The sequence below is a fragment of the Molothrus ater genome, chromosome 14 (assembly GCF_012460135.2).
Source record: "Molothrus ater isolate BHLD 08-10-18 breed brown headed cowbird chromosome 14, BPBGC_Mater_1.1, whole genome shotgun sequence".
In the NCBI taxonomy this organism is placed as follows: Eukaryota; Metazoa; Chordata; class Aves; order Passeriformes; family Icteridae; genus Molothrus; species Molothrus ater.
In genome coordinates this window covers 2189765-2211660 of record NC_050491.2, presented here as the reverse complement: position 1 = coordinate 2211660, position 21896 = coordinate 2189765, and the positions used below count along the sequence as shown (strand labels likewise).

General features: G+C 44.4%; 1 protein-coding gene across 2 annotated transcripts; it reads left to right on the top strand.

Moving 5' to 3' along the window:
• Positions 1–4055: 4055 nt before the first annotated feature.
• RLIM (ring finger protein, LIM domain interacting) lies at positions 4056–21180 on the top strand. Of its 2 annotated transcripts, XM_036402079.1 has the most exons (4): positions 4056–4214; positions 13321–13509; positions 14335–14418; positions 15246–21180. In XM_036402079.1, the coding sequence occupies exons 2-4, from the start codon at positions 13341–13343 to the stop codon at positions 16778–16780; spliced, it is 1788 nt and encodes a 595-aa protein (XP_036257972.1). In that variant the 5' UTR covers positions 4056–4214; positions 13321–13340; the 3' UTR covers positions 16781–21180. The 2 variants fall into 2 exon arrangements, with proteins under 2 accessions (XP_036257972.1, XP_036257974.1); XM_036402081.1 differs by lacking the exon at positions 14335–14418.
• Positions 21181–21896: the final 716 nt, after the last annotated feature.

The window sequence follows — 21896 nt, the reverse complement described above, 5'->3', positions numbered from 1 at the left end:
GATGAGGTAACTTTTCCAATCTAGGATTTCATTCTGTCCTACCTATGGAGCTTTTGATTTCCATTTGACTATTTTAGATGAGCTTTCTTGCCTCAGGGTTTTAATAAAATCAGCTTCTGTGCTTAAAACCTGGCAGAGTTGGCTTTTTCAGAATAGAAATACTTCCTTCATCAGGCGACATTTTTTCTTGAATTAATACCTGCAAAGGTGAGTTTCCAGAGAAAAAGGACCAAATAATCATTTAACTGCACATGGACATTCTTGGATGGCCTGGCACAATTTTGTCAACCAGAAGGAAAAATAAAGCCTCACTTTTTCCCACTTGACTTTGGTTAGTTCTGGCCTGAACAGGGCTCAGGTGCAGTGACAAAGCACTCTGGTGACATGAGCAAGCACCTCCATGTTTGGTTTGTATAAATTGCCACACTCTGCTTTAACTACTTCATCTTCTGTAGCCTGAATTTTTTAGGTGCAACTGGATTTGTGGCACCTAACTAGGTGACAGTAAACAGCAGAGAAATCCTTTGGGATTAAGCAAATTCAGCAGAAGTTCACACATCCTGCATTTATCACAGATTTTGCATGTAACTTTCTGCCAGAAGCTACAGAAAGACAAAGTCGATTTAAAAAGTAAACAGCAGCCCAGCTTTAAGCTCAGGAAGCTGGAGAAAATCAGAATTCCTGCATTTACACCACCCAGCTGGCTTCAGCTCTGCACTCAGCTCCTGGCTCTGCCTCCATTTGGAGCATACAAAGATCTGAGTTTGGTGGGTCTGGTATTTTTAATTTTTTTGCTCAGGTTTAGAAACTCCCAAGAGATTCAGATTTCCTCACCTCGCTGCATTTGGATTATCACTTAGCTATATTGAGAATAAGTTATTTTAATATCTTTTTAGAAAAAAAAATAAGCCAACAATTTTTTCATCTATCACTGCATACCTAATAAGCAGTTTTTAAAACCCTGGGGAATTTAAGGCAAATTTATTTACCCTCATTGAAGGAAACGACATTAAACTTACCATGGAAAAGTGTTGCAATTCTCTTTTGCTATACACACAGTAGCAAATTGCAAACACTTAAGTAGGAATTACACCATGCTTTTGCTGTAGATTTTGGGTTTTTCCCTATACTGCAAAGTTCTCTATGTAAATATATTTTCCCCTGCAAGCTTTTTGAAATATGCTGCTACACTGCTTCTAATTTTGTGAAAGCTGTTAAGGAGATGTGTATGCACAGGTCATTAATTGTTATTAATGTCAAGTGGATCCTGAAATCCATTAAGTGGGTTTGAAAAATCAGAGCTTATTCTGTACCTGATCGACTCTGTGAGGGCATTTGAAAATAAATCCACCAAATCACACCGAGGGAGAGACTTTTCCTCAGCTGTGTGCCCTGGACCTCAGCTCCAAGTTTTTGCTGCTAAGGAAGGTGTGAATCAGCAGGATCCAGCTGCTGTCTCTGCTCTCACGGGTGTTCATCTCCCTGCAAACTGGCAATGTCTGCCTCAGGAGTCAAAGCTCACCCACAGATGTGAAGAAGAATGTTTTATTCCTCTGTTGCTTTGCTATTTGATGATTTTCAAGACTTTTGGTAAGGTTAATGAAGTAAACATATTTTATTGAGGGGGAAAGAGACAAACAAAATGATGTGTCAGATGTCAGGAGGCTGTTCCAGGAGCATAAACCATCATCTTATCCCTCCATCCAAAAAGAATATGCTCCACCTCCCATTTGCTCAATAATCCCTAATATTTTACTGCTTAGGTTACTGGTGTCTAAACAAAGCCACTTTTATCCTGCTCTGACCTTGCCTGGCATCCAGAAAAGGTGGGGAGAAAGGCAGGATTCACTTGGATGCATGACCAGGCTGTGGCAGTGCCCTCACCTCGGATTCCCTTTGAGGTGGCTCTCAGGGATGTCCTGCTGCTGTGCTGATTGCCAACACTCACACTCATGGCTGCCTTATCAATTGTGGGCTCAGGGCTTCTCATGATAAACTGGATCAATTGTGTGCCCATCACCTGCTCCCTGAATTATCCACCTTCAACAATGCAATGGATTTTTTGCCAGCTTTAAAGGTGCCTGTCAAATATAAAGGAGTGCCCACACACTCAGCCTGTTTGGGGGATACAGTTTCTCCAGCCACTGGAATTTGGAGGGGTTGGAGCACTGCCTACATAAAACATCCATTTGTCATGGGTCAGGAACAAGGCAACTTTTCCCGGTGACAAATATTTTGGTGCATTAAAACCACAAAATTGCTTTGTGACATTAAATTTACTCTTAATTTTGTTTCAGTTCTTTTTGGTTTTGTTTTGTTTTTTAATTTTACTCACATTTAACAGTCAAAGCAGAGCTGTTAGGTCACGGTTTGACCCTGCAGTAAATCTAACTGTAAATTCAGCAATGATGCAAAGGACTGGTCTGATGTAAACTCACTCTCCCAACCCCAGTTTACTTTTAAAATCATGAAAGATGAACATTCTGCAAGCAAGTTTTATGCTGTATTAGGGATCACCTCTCCATCAGTTCAGCTATGTGGTGTAGCAATACTCAATTGCTTCATGTACTGGTTATTTGAACAAAAATACACAAAAATATTGGGAACCTACACCTGCTCCAGATGAAAGTAGGACTCCTTCCTGCTTTCCATTCCTAAGGATTTTGGCACATTCTTTTCCTGGTCACAGGCTGTGGCAAGTAAAAGTGATGAGAAACATGCCCTGTACCTGCCCCTTCCCTGTTCTCTTGCCTGGACACTGTGGCTGCCTTTGAGTTCTCAAAAATGTGAATATATAAAACCACTTCATTTACATTAGAAGTTGGGCTTGTATTGTCAAGTAGAAAGTCAACAGTTTCCACAACCTTTAAATGAAACACCCCCCTCAACTTGACAGCGCTATTTTTATAAAGAACCACCAAAAGGAGAAACAAAGGAGTCTCAGGGGCTTCCTGAAATGGTGTAAATGCTCAGGAATATGGTTTTTCTCTATGTATTTATTGGATATTATGAAGATTACTTCCTTGCAAGACATGACTTTTAGGGCATTAAAATGGGACCTTTCAAACCTTAGCTGCCCTTGATAATTTCAGCCATGAGGGGGAAAACTGCAGAAGTGCTTGACCCTACATAACATGGGAAGTCTGGCATTCAATTAATTAAGGCTCACATCAGAAAACAGGAATATCTTAGTTTTCATAGGGCTGTATGTAGTACACAACACCAGGTGAGAGGGGAAACCCTGCCATAGTTAGAGAGGAAGGAACGTCCATGGTTCGAGGTGAAGGAATGCCCGTGTATAGAGGGGAAGGAATGCCAATGGTTAGAGGTGGAGGAATGTCCATGGTTAGAGGTGGAGGAATGTCCATGGTTAGAGGTGCAAGAACGTCCATGGTTAGAGGTGGAGGAATATTCATGGTTAGAGGTGGAGGAATGCCAATGGTTAGAGGTGGAGGAATGTCCATGGTTAGAGGTGGAGGAATGTCCATGGTTAGAGGTGCAAGAACGTCCATGGTTAGAGGTGGAGGAATATTCATGGTTAGAGGTGGAGGAATGTCCACGGTTCGAGGTGGAGTAATGTCCATGGTTAGAAGTGGAGGAATGTCCATGGTTAGAAGCGAGAGCAGGGTGAATATCCGTACCGACAGACACCAGTACTGCCAGCATTTATTTGGTTTTTCTCGCACTGCTGGCCACCATCGACCTTGCACGGAGTCCCCTCTGCCCAGCGCACGCACACCTGAGGCGACATGAAACAGCCGCACACTTAGGTGGGACCGCGGGCACAGGGACCCTACCAAAGGCGGGCACCTCTGATCCCCTGTCCCCTCCACGTTCCCTGGAGGCCGTGAGCTGAGGAACAACCGGAGCAGCCATAGCATCCGGGCCCCACCCTGCCCCACCCTGAGCCTTTGCCCGCACCAAAATGGCTGCGGCCCCTGAGGGCCGGGGCCGCGCGCGCTGGGCGGGGCTGCCCTCCCGGGCCGCGCCTGCGCGGGGCCGAGCGCGCCTCCACTTCCGGCTGCCGGCGGCCGCTTCCGGCCCCCCGTTCCTTGGTAACAATGGAGCAGAAAATGGCCGCCTGAGCGGGCAGGAGGCGGCGCGGCGGCGGAGCGGCACGGGCGGAGCGCGGACAGCCGGCACCCAGCCCCGAGCGGCGCGGGCAGCGGCGCACCCACAGCCGGGGGGGCGGCGGCGGGCGGCGGCGGCGGGCGGTGAGCACCGGGGCGGGGGCGGGCTCTCAAAATGGCCCGGGGAAGGGAGAGGCCCAGGCCCGGGGGAGGCGGTGGCGGCCTCCGCCCGGAGCGGGAGGCGGGAGCGGGGCCCCTCAGCCCCCGCTCGGGGCCGGCGGGGCGGCTCGGCGGGGCGCGGGAGGCTCCATCGGCGGTGCCGTGAGGGCGCGGGGGGCGGTGATGGCGGTCCGAGCGCGGGTGTGCCCGGATGGGCCGCGCTCGCCACCCCGGGCATTCCCCCGGCCGCCGCCACCCTGATCCTCCACTGGGGGCCGGAGCTGGGTGTACGTTGCCCCCGGGGAGGGCAGGCGGGCCCGGCACCGTCCGGCTGTCCGGAGGAATTGGAAGAGGCTCCTTTTGGGAGGGTGGGGGAGGGGGTGGCTGTAGCCCTGTCCTGGGCCCCGTCCGCAGTTCAGGGTCTGCTGCAGGAGCCGCAGCTTCTCACGGCCGTGTTTCAGGCCGTGAGTTGAGGCAAGAAGCCTTGTTGTGGAGCACAGGCCAGAAGAACTCTTCCTCTCCCGCTGTGCAGAGCGCTGGATCAGCCCGTGACCTGTTCAGACCTGTGGTGTTTGCTATTCCTGTGCTCAGTTTCTCCCCAGTTCAGCACGTCATCTTTGCTCTGTCACCTTAGCTTCCTGTACAAGTTTTCTGCCCCTTTTAATGGTGTTTGTTGGCATTTAAGGTTTCTGTTTCTCTGTTTCAAAACCCTTGTCAAGTCCAGCTGCACGTATGTGTTTATCTTGAGTGGTCTGCTTTAATTGTGGAGCAATATCAGGTTGTGTATAATAGTGTGTATGTATATAATGTAGTGATGATTAAGGTTTGTTTATAAAATGTATTATGTGTCTTGATTTTAGTGTGTAGTAGAAGTCTGACAAAAGGTTTCACAGCAAAAAACCCAGAATTTTTAAAACAACAGTAGTATTATTTTGCTGTTTCTCAGGAAGGTGGAGCCTTGATACAGAGAAGCTCCTAAACCAGAATACGAACTTGATAATACCCAATAGTACCATCACACATCACTTTCATTTTCCTGTCCATGTTGGCAGTATTGGGTAATTTCAAGTTGGAAATACTTGTCAAATGTTCAGAAGAACTTCTGACACTAATTTGTTCCTGAGTTTTAATTGCAGTGACTTGTCAAGTCTTTCTAAAACAAACAGTTGGCTGCTGCTTGGGCAGTTAATTAAGGGTCAGATATTTAGTTTTGTTGTAGTGGTCACCTAGCACTTAAACTGACTCTGTTCCCTCTACAGGTTTACCATTTTGGAATTAAAATAATGATAGCTTGGAATTATGTCTTGGGAAGGGAAAGCACACCACACATTATAAAATTAGGGGTTTCTTGTTATGTTAGACCACTAAAGCACAACAACTGCAGAGCTCCCTTCATCAGCAACTCTGACTGGGTAAATGTCTGTCACTGAAATAACCACACACCAGTATTTTTCAAGTTCTAGTGGTTGCCATCTGTATCGTATTTATTTTCCATATTACTGGATGAATTCCTGGACAAGAGTGTTGCAAGTGTCTGCTCTCCAGTATGTGTAGCTGAGTTTTTTAAGAGGAGTGGATAACATGATCCTTAGATTGAAATGTTTTCAAAACACCTGTACATCAATACACCTGCCTTGCTTGTTCCTTTATTCCTCTTCCCTGTGGGAATGAATCAAAATACATCCCTTGATCTTAGCAGAATCATTCCAGTTGCAGTGGAGGTGTTGTACTTCTTTTTTAACAGTCATAGCATAATATAACATAATGTTCTGACTCCATATATTTGAGTCTAAAGATTGTATTTAAGTCCAGCCTAATGTAGCTTAACACATTACTGGAGTGTCCTAAATTCCTTTTTTGTAGAGAACTTCAGTTTCCATGTGTTAAAACACTTGAATCCAGACATGATTAGTGGGTGTTTATCCAAAGTTTTGTGGTTTAATCTCAGTCTTGGTGAAAACTTATCAGCTGCTGAGCTTGGAAAAATTACTTGTGAAGGGATAAAACCAAATGTGAACACTTCCTTCTTCAAGATACTTTTATGAGAGTCTTGTGATTCTCAAAAGCAAAACTTCTAAAGAGTGTAGCAGTGTCATAACTTAGTCAGGAGCTCTGTGTGCTGAGTGGGGATAGCCAGGAGCATCCCAGGGACTGGTTTTGCCTTTGCACAGGTTCTGGCTGCAGGTAAGATCATAAACACCAGCCTGTGTCTCCTTCAGACTGCTCAGGTTTGTATTAATGAGGTGTTTGGTGGGAGCTTTTGGCTGCTGTGCAGGGTTGAGGCTCAGCTTTTGACTCAGGGAGGTCTACAGGGTTGGATGGTCTTGTAAAACCACCTGATGATTATGGAACAGAGGAAAAGCCAGCACATATTTTATCTTAGTTCAGTATTTAAAATCATCTTGTGCTCAGAGCATCTGGGTTTTGATGTGCAAGGTGTATGCGCACATAGTCCTGTTAAAATGCTGGGGCTTCCCTGCCTTGGGGTGGCATCAGAAATGGAATTCTCATGGAGCAGATGCCTATTTAAATTCAGATAAATTTGCATTCATTTTATTTCCCACTTCTGTGTTTGTGGGGCAGCGGATACCAGCGAGAACAGGAACGCACACATCGGAATTCCTCTGTGGCTTGTGGTTGCAGTGATTCTCTGCTTGTTGCTCTTTTACTGTTAGCAGTGCCTGCATTAGCAGCACTTGTGTGGAGACAGCAACATTCAGCAGTGAATTTAAAGATGGCTTTTTCTTTTTTATTTGAAAGTTAATGAGTGTTGATTGGTCTGGTGTTTTCGCTAACCACAGCTTGTGTTTCTTCAGGAATCAAAACTCTGCTTGTCCTTGGATATCAGTCCTGTCTCTCATGGTCAACACTGGTTACTTGTGTGCAGCTTTACTTCTTTTGACTTCAGAGTGGGCCTTCTGCTGCTGACCCAGCAGGAAGCTCATTTCTGGGCAAAAAGAGCATCATTTCATGAGCCTGCAGTGCTGGAAACTTGCTGCACCTCATACACACCAAGCTTTCTCTTCTGTGCTATCTGAATTTGATGGCAAAGGCAGTGTTATCTTAATTTTATTTTCCACTTGTATGTGAGAAGTGTTGTTTTAGTAAGTGCAGATGATAAAAGGCAAAGCCCAGCATTTTGGCAGTTACTGCATTTTATTTTCAGAGCTCCATCTTGGTTCCACATGCTTTCAGTGTTCTGGAATTGCTAAGCTCTGCCCTGATTTCCTCACTTCTTTCTGACTTATCAGGAGTTGTTAGTGTTTCTCTTCTTTATCTCAGCAGTTGGTTCAGCTGAAGTGTTTTTGCTCTCTGGTCTGTTGGGGTTTTTTTTACTGTGTGGAACTTTCTGCCACTGTTCTGCAAAAGTATTCATTTGCTTTCTGTTGTTTGAAATGTATGTTCAGAATGACATCTTGTTTGAGGGCCTTTGCTTTGAAACACACTGGGGTAGTGAAAAAGCTGAATCGATGTTTAACACTCCTTGTTAAAGTGGCATTTAAATTTTACAGCACTTTTCACAGAACACTTCCCCAGAATACAAAACTTTCTTCCAGCTTTGCCAGAGTGGTGCACGTTTCATGATAATTTTGAGTTAAAGAGGACATAGGGAGTTCTTGACTTTAAAACTTATGGTAGGTTTATTAAAAAGCTAAAAAGAACCTAAATCTGCTGTTCATCACAGTGGAAATAAAAAGCCACAATAGCAGGGAAAAAAATCCCAAAATTCATGATGCCACTTTGAAAATTGGAAAAGTTTGTTCCTTTTTACTGTTTCTAAGATGGAGGTGAATGTATTGGACCTGTGGTATCAAAGCCTTTGGTGTGATCACAAAAGGAAGCTTTGCACCTGCACAAAAAGAGAAAGCCAAACAAACTTGACATAATGAAGCTCCATGTATAATGCAAATAGATGACTTTCATTTCACTGTCTTAAGGTGTCTTTTTCCTTTAATGATGAGATTCACTGACAGTTTGTGCTTCTGCTTTTGAGCTTGCTGACTTGAGTGATGAAATATTTAAGATGAAAATGTAGTTTCTGTTATGCCTTACTTCCAGCTAGTTTTGAGTATGGAGAAATTGGATACTGACTGGCATGGAAACTGTTTTTCAACTTTGAATTCTTCTAGGAAAATGAGGTGGAGTGGGTTGGATGAGTGCTGTGTGTGAAGTGGGTTCAGTTTGTGCTTGAAGGAGCTGGGGTAAGAGGACTGCCTGTTCTAGCTGCTGTTCCTGTGTCATTTGAGACGTGGAATTGGAGCGAGGCTGGCTGGGCACGGCAGAGCTGCTGAAGTCACAGTTCGTGGAAAGCTTGGACACACAGCTGTGCTCTGCTTCTCTCCAGCTGAAGTGTCTTTGAGGCATGTTCACTGCAGCCTGGGCAGGAAAATAGCCTCTAAGGACACAAAGCAAACAAGTCAGTGCTTCTGGCTTCCATCCTGAGTCACTCCTTCAGAGCGAGGGTTTGATCAGCCCTGTAGACTGCAAGTACGCAAGGTGCTCTACCGGTTGGAGTGGCTAATTAAGATGAGGGTATGAATCATAAATGAGAAGTTGGCCTTCTGCTGAGGACATCTCTGGAACACCCACACTGCCATCCTCTTTTTTTGTTTATCCAGAGGTATTAACTGTGTTGCTGGGACGTGAGGTAACTCAGGAAACATTCCTGCCACACAGGGCACGAGAGATTCTCAGGTGAGGTTGAAATACCGGTAACACCGACATGGGGGAGTTCTAGAGGAACTTCTTGCACACCTGACTCATGAACAGCTGAGTTGTTTCTTCATTTTAATTAAATTCCCTGCCTTGTCCTGTAAAAATTTGAGGATTGCCCCATGAATCTAATGAAAATTTTAAGGTGTCACTTTTTCATTTAACCCTGCCAATTAGCAATTTCAGGGTTTGTCAGTTTTTCTAAGTTCTGCCTAGTTGGTTTAATTAGAGCTCTAATGTTTTATGGGATTTCTTTTAAATGTAAAAAAGAAAAATCAGGAATGCAGGCTAAGGTAGCGTCTTGGTGTTCTGTTCAGGTAACTAATGTCAGGAGATATTAGACATTATTGAAGGAGGGAGAACTAGAGATTTATTCCTGTACTTTATGGTCCATTAATGCTTTTTCTGGGAAGAATCCTGTGGTCCAGAAGTGCTATGCAATATGGAGATAGGCTGTGTTGCTGCTGAAGGTAAATGAGTGACACACACATGTTATCCCTGCTTGCTGTCCACTAGATTTGAGGCAGTAGCACATTCCTGACTGGATTTAGTTTACAAACAACCTGGCACAAAAAACCTCAAAATATTTCTTATGCTGTAAGAATAACTTTGTGTTATTGAGGGAATATCCAGTACTCTTAAATTGTCCCTATCAAAAAGCCCACAGTATTGCTTCCTCTTGAATTAAAAGAATGTAACAAACAATAGCTTTTGTGGGCTTGCTGCAGTGGGGAGGTGGGGAGACAAGCAGTCATTTGTGCTTGGAAACCTCTGAGGCTGTTGAAGCGTAACTGCAGGGAAGATACTTTTCTGATTTGTGGCAGGACAGGAGCACCAATTAACAATTCACTGTAGTTACTCTTGTCTGGATATTCAAGCTGCTGAAGAATTATTTTTTTTTTCAAGGAGAAAATTGTTTATCCTATCTCTGATTCTCTTGCTTTGTGCAGTCCTTAGGTGGTCACCCCCTCACTTCCCTGTAAAGAGATTTTCATACCTGGGTATCTCAGCTGAAGTTGGCAGTAACCAGCAGATCTGAACTTCCTGCTCGTAGTTGTGACCTTCCCCACCCTGTGTCAACTCAGTGCTGACAAGGAAGGACACTGAAGGAGCAAATTCTGAATCTTTCAGCTTGCATAAGAACAAAGCCTTACACTGGAAGAAAGAAAAGCAGAGTTGAACTGTACTTGCTTATTAGATAGCCAAATGTTGGTTATTTTGTTGTAAGCTAATAGTACACCTGTTGGTTTTCCCTCATCAGGCTTCCCTGTATTACTGGCTTCCTTCAGCCAGTCTTAATTGTCTGCAGGGTGTGAGCTGACAGCAGCATCCTGAGGGGCAGATTTTCAAGTTCTTTCTGCCTCTCAGTGCAGGGCCATGGTAACTCCCACCGTGGAAATGCTGCTGTCCAGCCAGATGGGCTCTATGGAGCTGTGCTGAGGCAGGAGCAGTCGAAACATTCCAGTAGGTTCAGTCTGGCCATGGAGAGCTCTGCAGCAGCCTGGGAGGTGAGGCTTATGTTGGACAATGTGCACGATGAGCTGAGTGCACAGGGAGGAGATAGAAAGCAGCAGAAGCCTTGGGGTAGAAATCCTGGTTTTCACTTGCTGGTTTTAATATCAGAACTCTGGTTTGAAGTGTATCATCCCATTTGCTGTCTGCACTGCAGTCACGTAGGGAGAAGGTGGTGTTGCTGCTGTGTGTCTGAGCCATCTGTATTTCCATCAGTGTAAACACCCCAGAGAGATGCACAGCATTTCTGAGTGATACAGGGACTGGTGTAACCTGTTAGTAGCTTGCAATAGGAAAATGCAGCAATTTGTCATTAGCAGAAAAGTCCTTGTGTAAATTAAATTCTTCATTCATCCCACCTCTGAGCAGTAAACTCTATTCAGCCTTGACCATTAGCTGATTTTGTGGTTTAAAAGGGAAGATAAGAGATGAAGGAGGAGAAAAGAGGAGCAAACCTGGAAATTAGTAGTACTGACTTATTCCAAGCATTTCCTAAAGAATCACCCACTGCACTGTACATCAGCCTGTTGGTGAAGAAGAGATTTTTAAATTCCCTCCGTGTTTGACTTGTTTTGACTCTCCCTTTTTCCCTGACCAAGAATGGTGCACCTTCATTTTCTGAAATGGAATAGGCAAATATCTTTGAATCATGTAGGCACTAGATAGCCAAGGTGCCTGCAAGCATTTTCAGTTAAAAGGAAAGTAGTAAATAAGTAGTAAACAAATGTTATGTTTTGGATGTGTAGTGCATCTTTCTGTTTTAAGAGCTGTTGAAGAATTGGTCTAATGCTTATAAAGGTGTTAATATTACCATCTTTCTGAAGGCATTCCACGTGTTTCCAAGTTTGATGTGTATTCCCAAAGAACTGCTGCATTTCAAGGTTTTATTTTGAATGCAAGTCTCTTGTTCTACTTAAGACTTTTATTCAGATATTACCAGAACCAGTGAGAGCTGCTTTTAAAAGTATCTTCTCCAGCGTGTCTTAAAATAATGGTACTTGAAGTAATAATTCTGCTGCAGAAAGCTTGTGAAAAAAAGTTGACTGAAGCTGTGTTCTCCCTAGAAATACGTGCCTGGCATGTGAAGGGCACAGGGATTTCCTGAGTGAGCCGGGTCAGAGCTGAACACACCTGCAGAAACTATTGCTCAACTGTCCTGTGAATGGGGTCATTTATCGGTGTTTAACAGCACGTCACAGCACACAGCGCTCATGTCACATGCCAGTCTGCAGTCTTTAGATTGCTCCAGGGATTTAGAAATGCAGAGAAAGCTGATAGGCTCCCATCTGACTCAGGAGTGACTCTGGGAATTGCTGCTGCTTCCTGATTCCTGAAAAAAGGGTGTAATTGTTTCGGTAAAATGGCAGAACTCCACAGAACCAAACAGCACCGTAACCCCGAGTGGCAATGAGTTAATATCAGTAACTTAAATTCAAGTTCTGCTGCATCAGAACTGAAGACAGAGGGTCAGAAGAGCAGTTTCATAATTTTCAAGTCTGCAATAAGGGGATGTCTTATCCTGTGGAATTTTTCTGGTGCTGCACACGGTGGTGGTTGGTGCACTTTAATTTTCACCATAGCAGCTGAAATAAAGTGCCCGTGGAGATCATGCAGTGCTGCTCTTCTGGAGAAGCACTAATGTAAACTGTGGGCAGTCTTGACTTGACAGCTGTGCTGACAAACCAAAAAAAGATGCTTTTTGCACTAGACAGATGTCTAAGTGTTGGAAATTTTCCAGTGAGAAGCAGAAAAGCTTTATTCTTCCAGTATTTCCATGTCACTTGAAGTATGGTTTAAATGAAAGGAATGTTTTCTGATGGGGAATGTTATTGCAGAGCTTTTTAGCATGCAGAGGATTAGCTTCTTAATCACCTCTGAGTAACTAGATTCTACCAGTTGTACAGGAAAATTCTTGGTGCTGTGAATAGTGAGGCAGAGGGATCAAGGAAACTGGTTATTTGATGTATTTGCATGGCACAGCCAGTGCCAGAATGTCTCTTGCATTTGCATTGTTCTTTACAATATTTATCAGCTACAGACACAGCATTAATCGATTATTTTCCTTGAAAGAGAGACGTTGTCAAGTATTTCATCCAAATGAAAAACAATATGAGGAGGTTATATTTTAAAATATGCAGCCTAGAAGACAGCTCTTTAAAGCAGTAGTGTAGCTGGTATGTGCTGGAGTTTTGTCTTGGAAATTTGCTCATCAACATCAGTAGTTCAGTAAAAGCTGAAACTTGAAAGCAAATTCCTCTCTTGATGTAAAACTATAAAGCTGATTTTACAAACTTTTTTTTGTTTTTTGAGGGAATGAGAACCTGTCCCTTTTTTTTTTGTGTACAGGGTTCGACAGCATCTTCTTTATTTGAGTTCTTGATAACCACTTCATTCTGTTACAATTCACTAGTATGGTGAAGAGGGTGTTTCTGTAGCAGGCAGGAAAAGGCAAGGAACACCTAATCCTGTGCTCAGAGAGCACAATCAAGGATGGCTTATGCCTTGTGCTACACTTCTGTAAGGCTGCTTGGAGAGGCAGTTGTGATATCAGGAATATTTTATGCAAAAAGCAGATAATCATGGTCACTTAGTATGTGAATTCAAAGATGGGCTCTAAGGCTTATGGCAGATGATATTCTGTGTTCAGCTTGCTGCTTTGATGAGTATTTGGGCATCAGTTTTGTTTGTACTTCTTGAGGAGGTTCATGCTTTGTTTTTGATCCCTGTGGTGATGAACCTGCTCCTAACTAAAACTTCATTAACAAGCTGCTTTAACCTGTACTTCACTTTTGTACTGGACTCACATGCATAAATTCCATGCTGTATTTCACTGCTCTCATGAAGGGTTTGTTCTCTCCTTTTTTAGGTACTCTTCTACTCATCAAGATGGAAAGCTCAGACTCCAGTGATAAAGGAAGTATTGATCAATCAGAAGCCCAACGTCAGAGCCAGCTGGATCGCTTAGACCGAGAAGAAGCTTTCTATCAGTTTGTGAACAACCTGAGTGAAGAGGACTACAGGCTTATGAGAGATAACAATTTGCTAGGAACACCAGGTAGGTAGTGCTTGCCTATGTCCATCCTGCTAGAGCTGCTTGTAGGAAATTTGTGTCATTTTCTGTTCCCCTGAAGCCCTTTCACCCGTCTGTGTGCTGCAAGTGTGTTCTGTGGTAGGAAGTAGCTTCTTGCTAATTTGTGCACATTCAAATTCAAGTGGTCCCTTGACTTGTGGAGACATAGGATGGTGTAGATTCATCAGACACAAAAGTCTGGTGTTTGCACAACTTGGCAGGAACACCCAGATTTGACCCAGTTCCAGTTATGAACCCTTAGATGGACAAAAAAAATCTCCTTTAAGCCTCTGTGTGCAGATTTTGTGCTGGTGAGGTTAGGAGTTTGTAACCAGGGTAAGTAGTCTGGTATGAGATTCTGCATGGACATTGTGATGTCAGCTCTCAATCAACATGGTAAACTTCCTTTTCATAGGTTGATACCTAATTCAAACCATGACTCAAGTAATTTAAACCTTCTGTTCCTGCTTCTGGAAGTGTTAACCTCAAATATTTCATGCTGGACACCCTAATGGGTGTAGGATGACAAAAATTGCTGCTCAGTTGTCGAGGTTACAGAACCAGAGAGCACATCTCTCTGGAATAGGATGGAACTGTTGGGTATTTCAGCTTCAGGAAAACTTACTTGGGACAACAGTGCTAAAGTGTCTGAACTTCCCCTTAGCACCATGCTTGGCAGTGCCATTATGGCAGGAATTAATTAGACAGAACACAAGCAGTGGCTTGTACCTTCTTTAGAAGCTTTTGATAATGCTTGCCATACATATATGATTTGGAAATATTTTTGGAAAATTTTGCTTATTTTCTAAGGTGAAATTACTGAAGAAGAGTTGCTGAGAAGGCTACACCAAGTTAAAGAAGGTCCGCCACAGCAAAACAGTGATGAGAATAGAGGTATATACAGTATTTGTGAAAACTCTTAACTTTAGCACCCCGTACGGACCTTAACTTGAGTGCAGGAGTGGAACAAGTTAAGCCTAGGCAGGTGCAAGGTGAGCTTTGTTTCAAAACTCAGTGAACCTTATGTCTGATATCTGCTGCAGAGGTCAGTTTGGGACAGATTTCATTCATAACATCTCTTACTTCTATCAAAGTAAAAGTTTTGCTTAGGTTTATTTCTTTTTTTATTTCATTTTTTTTAAGATTGCCTTTCTGTCTGCTCCCTTCTGGGATGCTTTTTGGCAATCCCTGTTTTTTAATTCTTCCCTTCCAAAGATGCTGCATTGCTTTTGTTGTCACCCTTCTGTAGAGATTGGTGGGGGATGCTCAGAGCTGACCACTGGGGTTCATTCTTCAGTGAGACAGATTTGCTATAAAGCTCTGCAGGTGAAGGTTCAGGACAACCTTAATTCTCTGTTTCACAGTCGATAGATCACTTAATTGTTTGGAAAGGAAAACACAGAATATCGATGTGTTATGGCACCTGACATGTGACTTTCCATTTACTTATGATAGAAAATACATGTTCTTTTGATGACTTGTTTGCTCTGTGATGGCTGCAGCCTATCTGTGCATATTAGAGCAATGTCCACTCCTGCTCCCTTAGAAGAGCTCTGGTAGTTACAGAATTGTCACACTGCCTGTGAAACCACAGTAGCACTCGGTAGGATTCAGCACTTCTAAATTGTCACTTGTTAAGCTAAGCAATTATGTTCTTGGAAAAGATGGCTCCAAAATTAGCTCAGTACTCTAATTTTGGTAGTTCCCTGTCTTTTTCACAGGTGCAGAGTCCGCAGAAGATGTTTCAAATGGAGATTCTATAATAGACTGGCTTAATTCAGTCCGACAGACTGGAAATACGACACGAAGCGGGCAGCGAGGAAACCAGTCCTGGAGAGCAGTGAGCCGGACTAACCCGAATAGCGGCGACTTCAGATTCAGTTTGGAAATAAATGTCAACCGTAATAATGGGAACACGAATCCAGAAACTGAGAATGAGCCATCTGTAGAGCCTTCCAATGGGGAGGATTTGGAAAACAGCCAAAGTGACTCTGAAATTCCAAGGTCTGAATCACCATCTGTAAGGCAGCCTGGATCAGAAAGGAGCAGTGCAGAGGAGCTGACAGCTGAGGAGGCTTCCCCTCCTAGAGGGCAGAGGAGAGCCAGGAGTAGGAGTCCAGAGCAGCGGCGGACGCGGGCTAGGACTGATAGAAGTAGGTCACCTATTAATGCAGTGAGCGAGGCCCCTCGCAGGTCTCATCACAACACATCATCTCAAACACTTGACCACTCCTCAGCGGGCGAGGCTGAGGGCAGCTCTAGAACCAGACAGCACGTGACGTTAAGGCAGCACACAGTGGGGACTGAGGTGCCAAGTGAAAATGCAGTTCTGTTTTCCCCCCCTGAGACGAGGCCTGCTCCTCAAGCAGCAGGCTCTTCAGAAAGCACCGGCGCCAGCGAGTCCACGGCTTCTGGGCAGAGGCCTCCCACCATAGTGCTGGACCTGCAGGTGAGAAGAGTTCGCCCGGGCGAGTACCGGCAGAGGGACAGCATCGCCAACAGGACCCGCTCGCGCTCCCAGACCCCCAACAACACGGTCACCTACGAGAGCGAGCGCGGAGGCTTCCGGCGCACCTTCTCCCGCTCGGAGCGGGCTGGGGTGAGAACTTACGTCAGCACCATCAGGATCCCCATCCGCAGGATCCTGAACACGGGCCTGAGCGAAACCACGTCGGTCGCCATCCAAACCATGCTGAGGCAGATCATGACGGGCTTCGGGGAGCTCAGCTACTTCATGTACAGCGATAGCGACGCAGATTCCAGTGGGTCGACTCCCAGTCACAACGTGGAGACTGCTGAGCCGCAGAGCGGAGGCGGGGGCGCCTCGGGCAATGAGAATGCAGATGTTAGCTCAGGGGAGGTGTACGAGGGTGGGCACGAGGCTAGCTCAACATCTGGTGCCAGGCGGGAAGGCCGCAATATGAGGGGATCGGTCACTTTTGAGGAAAGCGGTTCTCTACCATTCCTTAGCCTTGCACAGTTTTTCTTACTCAACGAAGATGACGATGACCAACCCAGAGGACTCACCAAAGAACAAATTGACAACCTAGCCATGAGGAATTTTGGTGAGAGCGACGCTCTGAAAACCTGCAGCGTGTGCATCACCGAGTACACGGAGGGCAACAAGCTCCGCAAGCTGCCGTGCTCGCACGAGTACCACGTGCACTGCATCGACCGCTGGCTGTCGGAGAACTCCACCTGCCCCATCTGCCGCAGGGCAGTCCTGGCCTCTGGGAACAGGGAGAGCGTGGTCTAAGGCAGAGCTGAGTGATGGCCAGGCAGCCGGTGTGATAGTGATGGGCAAAGAAGTCACTTCCTTTATGGCCACTTTTTGAGTGGTACCTCAATGTATAGTAATGACTCGGAGTGAATCTTCCCTCATTGAAAGCATTTTCTCTGGATTCAAGATTTGGGAATTGGAAAATTTCTTTAATTAGGTTTTTCGAGTTCTAGTCGGTTTGGGTGTTCAATTTCACTTGTCCAAAGACATCTCCCCACTTCAAAATATTTTTTTCTTTGTGAAGATATTAAGTTCTTTCTCCTTCCCAGCCCAATAAACAGTTTTTCCTCAAGATTGTGCTTCTGAGGAGTTATTTGAGAAGTTATCCCAGCTCAGTGTTCATGAGTCATAGAGGAATTTTTGCAAGAAATCCAACTCTCTGAAAAAATAATATTAATTTAATTGCACATTTGAACATACTTTTAATTTTCCTCCTGGGTTAATATTGGACATGTCTGTGTAAATAACACTAATGTTAGCCCTTTCCCCATCACTATGGCACGCTGTAGGATGAGCTGTTAGCGTAATTGGGATATTTATCTTGTTGTGGAAATATAAGAATTGCCTATGCTTGTTTAAATAAAGGAAAAAAAAATCTGTTTTAAAATTGTAAAGCTTTTTTGTAGAAGCTCAGTACTTTTCCAATGCACTGTTGTACTAACGCATTAAGAATTAAAATTGTACCATGCTTAGAAATCAAGAACGCTTTTCATACAACCCCCACTACACAGAGAGCAAACTGAACACGAGAGAGCTGCTTTTGTGACTGTGTACCTGTCAAGAGCAGTGCATATCTGTACTATTTATGTGAACAGCTACTGTAACATAAAAACAGTTGGATTAGACATTTAATTGCATTTTAAAAACCGGAAATTAAATGTTATAGTTGCAGTGTTTTGGCTCAGTAATGCCACCAAAAAAGAAAAAGATGATAAAAATTAGAAACTGTTCTAATGGCTGGTTATTTCTTGGTATGGTTGCAAATATGGAATAATACAAACCTGTGTGTACTGGCTTGTTCACTGAGGTTTGTGCCCAATTTTTCTATCAGCTTTTCCTCTCAGTTTTTGAGGCAATGTTGTAACTTCATCAAACAAGTATGGAGAGGTTGGTTTTTAGTTCTTCACAAGCTTCAACTGTACTGGTAACCTCTGGATGTGTTGAGTGGTCTGGTGTTGGTGGCCTGTGGTGCAGGTGCCTCAGGGAATAACTGGAAAGCACATCATTAGTATTGGGTTACATTTTAAAATGAGTGCACTAAAATGTGTAGGAGATTCTTGACACTAACAGTAAAAACCCAACAAGCTCTTTATATTCCTATTGGACAGAATGAAAATGAATTTGCTTTTAAAATTATGTATGTGACATGTTGCAGTTGAGAATTGGAGAATGTACCTCAACTCTCATCAGAGTGTGTGTGTGGGGAAACATCCTTCACCCTCACTGACCCTTCTTTGTTTTATTCTCTAAGGTTTGGGGGTTTTTCCTGGCTTACATGTGCAGTGGGAAAGTGATTTTTATTTATTTCCACTCCAGGGCAGTAGTTCTGAAGGGATATGAGCTGCTCTTGCTGGCTGGGTGGGAAATGTTGCTTGTTCCTCAGATAACAAAACCAAAGCTGGCCTATCTCTTTTTTCCTAATTAAAACACATTTTTGGTGTTTTATAGTGGTGGGTGCATAAACTATAATCGCTGCTCTAAACCATTTTAACATCTCATCAGCTAGTCCAGGATTCCACAGCATCCCAAAATTCTGGGGTTTTCTTTTTTCTCCATGTGCATTTTGTGCTGTTTCAGTGGGAAGCCCTGACTGTGTTGAGCTCTTTCCTCCTGGTGGGACACACCATGGCAGAGGGAGCACGAGGGTTCTTTGGGAACAGAACAATCAGCTCACGGGTTTGGCTTTTTCCTTGGATGCACATCACTGTAAAATTGGAGTTGGCTGGTGATTCTGGGTGCTGGTTTCTCTGTGCCAAAATTTCACAGCAAAATAATACTTCTGAATTTCACAGAGTGAATACTCGCTCTCAGTTGCAGTTTCCAGACTTACAGAGCATAGAATTAGATGGAAAAAAAAAACCAAACCCTCTCTACATGGGTACCATGTTAGATGTTGGAAGTCAGAGCTGTTTATCTCAGACCAGAGCTGGTGACCACCAGGAAGGGAGCCCATCTTCCCAAACCCACACAAAGCATGGCTGTGGTACCTGTCACCCCACCTTTTCCATGGAATTTCCACCTTGGTAGAACTGCCCCAAAAACAACAGTTTTGTTATAGCTTATGGCATGTCTTAACATTTATCTTTCTGTAACAAGAGCAACTAATAAAATCTTGGAGGTTTCCCAAACGGTACCAAGAACAAATAATTTAATCTCAGTTTAAGAGATGTTGATGGTTCTCCATGGTTTCTTCTGCCTTTTGCAGTGCTGAGTGTGCTAAAGGGGCTGAGGGCTCATTGTCTGCAGCAAAAACTTCTTTATGTAGCTCAGTTAATTAGGGTAATTAAATTTCTATTTATCTAAATTTAGATTGGAGTTAGGAAAAGCCAATATTATCATTTCAGTTGCTTACAAAATGTGAAACACTTTCATAATTAGACTAATTTACATTTCATGAATTATTTTGATAGTGAACATGTGTATTTAGCTCTTCCCTTAGATTTTTTTATATTTCTGGAGGGACTCAGCATCTTCACTCGTGCCTGGGGGGTGTGAAGGGTTAAAGGGCTACTTTCGGCACGTTCCTAGGGCTCATTTGTAGGAATGGTGGCTTTGGAGAGGCAGAGCCGTGTGCGCTGTGGCCTGGGTCACAGTGCCACCGTGTGGGATCTGCCTTCAGCACCCACGGGATTCCTCGCAGCATTTGCAGCTTTTATCTTGGTTCCGAAGGATTCTCCTTGGCATTTCCACTCAGTGGTTACCGGGGGGTTTTTTCCCAAATGTCCAAACTCCTGCTGGGAATCCCTGGTGCGTGAGCTTTATTCCTTTCTGACAGGACAGAGCCCTCCCTACCCACAGCAATGGCAGTGGTCACCCGGCCAAAGCCTTGTGGCAAACACAGTTTTAATAATTACAATTCGTTACAAGTTGCTGTTAGTTCATATTTTAATTCACGTTGTGAATAAACACAGACTTGTGGGTGCTCACTTTAATTTTTTTGGGGGTGGAGGGGCTTTACCTGTGAAAAGTCCGTATTCCTGGTGCTGATTGGATTTCCCTTTCACGTGCATATTTTTTCTTCGAACAAGGTGGGTTTTTTGCAGAGAACTTGGAGGCAGTTGAGTTGTTTTAAAAACAGTTTGATTGTGTAGGTACTTCGTGCATAGAAATCAGGGAGTTTGAAGGGCCTTTTGTAGGAAGCAGCTGCAGGACACGACACCCACCCTAATTGTCCATTGTGTCGCCTTGCAGACGAAGGGTTTCCCACCAGAGCTGGCACAATGGCCCATAATGAGTGTCATCCCAGTTTCCTGTCACTTGTCTGGGTTATGCAAATGTGGGACTCCAAAGGCCCCTTTCCCCATGGATCCACGGTGGACAAAGAGTTGTCCCTACAACCCAGTGGTCTCACCACAACTGAGGGGATGGATCCTGCAGGGTGAGGCGGGGTGCAGGGAAGGCTGAGGAGGTTCTGAACCTCCACGCCACAGCAGGATCCTCCATCCCTCATTGTCAGCCCTCATTTGGGATCGCTGTGTCCGTGGGAGCTCTGTCCTGCTCTGGGAAGGGCTCTGGGGAATGTCTGCCTGCTCCTCTGCCTTCTCCCAGGAGGAGGAGCTTTGCACGAAGCTTGGCTTGGAGCCACATGGAGGGAATTTATAACAACTTCAGAAATATTTCCAGCCCTTATGTACAGTAGGCTTTTTGTTTATCCTCGATTAGGGGGGGAAGCAGGAGGCTGAAGAGACACAATTAATGGTAACGTACCCAAAGTACAAATAAGTGGTGGTGTGTTAAGAAAAGAGCTTTGCATCTGTTATACCAGGGCTTCCCAACCTCTCAGATAGACTGTATCTCTTTTGTCTTATGAGGAAACATAACATTGAATTTATTTGATTTATATCTGGTGTTATTCCCTTTATTTGAGCCCCTTTCTGAATTTCACTCTGCTGGGAAGGTTGTTGGTTGGGAAGCCCTGAATTCCACTGTGAATGTAACAATTTTCTTTATTATTTTTTCTTTTTTTCTTTCTTTTTTTTTTTTTTAACAGTGCTTTACATTTGTTTATACTGGACTTGTTTAATACAAACTGGTACTCAGAGGTTGTTGGACACAGTTTGACCGGGTTTGCCAGCTAACACTTAGGAGGAGTTTGTTCCCTATGTAAGGTGTTATAATGCAAATTTAAATAGACTCAATAAAATGCATGAAGTGTTCATTTTGTGCTGGATCATCACTCCTTGGGTTTATTCTTACGGTGGGAATGCACTGGAGCACACAGTGGTGGATGTGGCAGGAATTTATTTCCTCCATACACCTTTCCCCTTGAGGCAGAAAAGGAGTTGGAATGGTACAGAATTAACTCCTCAGAAGAATTTATTACATTAGGACATAAAGCCAAAGAAATAAATACCTCTGTGTCCCAGACTTTGTCAATCTGGCAGTGGATAATGTAGGATATAAATGCAGCATCTCCAAGTTGTCATCCAAGGAGAAGCTGGGCCCCATGCAGGGCTGGCAGGGCTGAGTCTCCCTGCAAATGCAGCCCGGATTCAGGGAGAGTCTCACATCTGGCTTAAAGCTCTGTCCTAAAATTAGCAGCTGAGGTATGTGCAAACACTTACTGGAGTGGGAAAGATGTTTTTTAGGGTGTGGGAAGCTGTATTTATTATCTGTGCTTCCCCCACCTCAATCCCATTCCTCGGGTAGGAAGTGGGAGCCGCTCGCCGAGAGCAGCGTGATGGCATCGGTGCAAAGGGACAGGAAGGTGCTGTGTCCCTGAAATAGGGACTGGCACCCACAATTTTGGGTGCCAGGGCAGGGGCTCAGTGCCACAGCTGGGCTGATGCTCCTCAGCACTGCCAGTGATGCTCCTCTCCAGCAAGGAGAAGTTGTTGGGCTGCTCCAGGGATGCCTGGAGTTGGGATTCTGC

What these genes read in the sequence shown, in the direction of transcription:
- RLIM (XM_036402079.1), top strand. Translation starts at nt 13,341, where the DNA reads ATGGAAAGCTCAGACTCCAGTGATAAAGGAAGTATTGATCAATCAGAA. An exon ending in CAATTTGCTAGGAACACCAG is followed by an intron (nt 13,510 to 14,334) that starts GTAGGTAGTGCT and finishes TTATTTTCTAAG; the next exon opens with GTGAAATTACTGAAGAAGAG. An exon ending in AAACAGTGATGAGAATAGAG is followed by an intron (nt 14,419 to 15,245) that starts GTATATACAGTA and finishes TCTTTTTCACAG; the next exon opens with GTGCAGAGTCCGCAGAAGAT.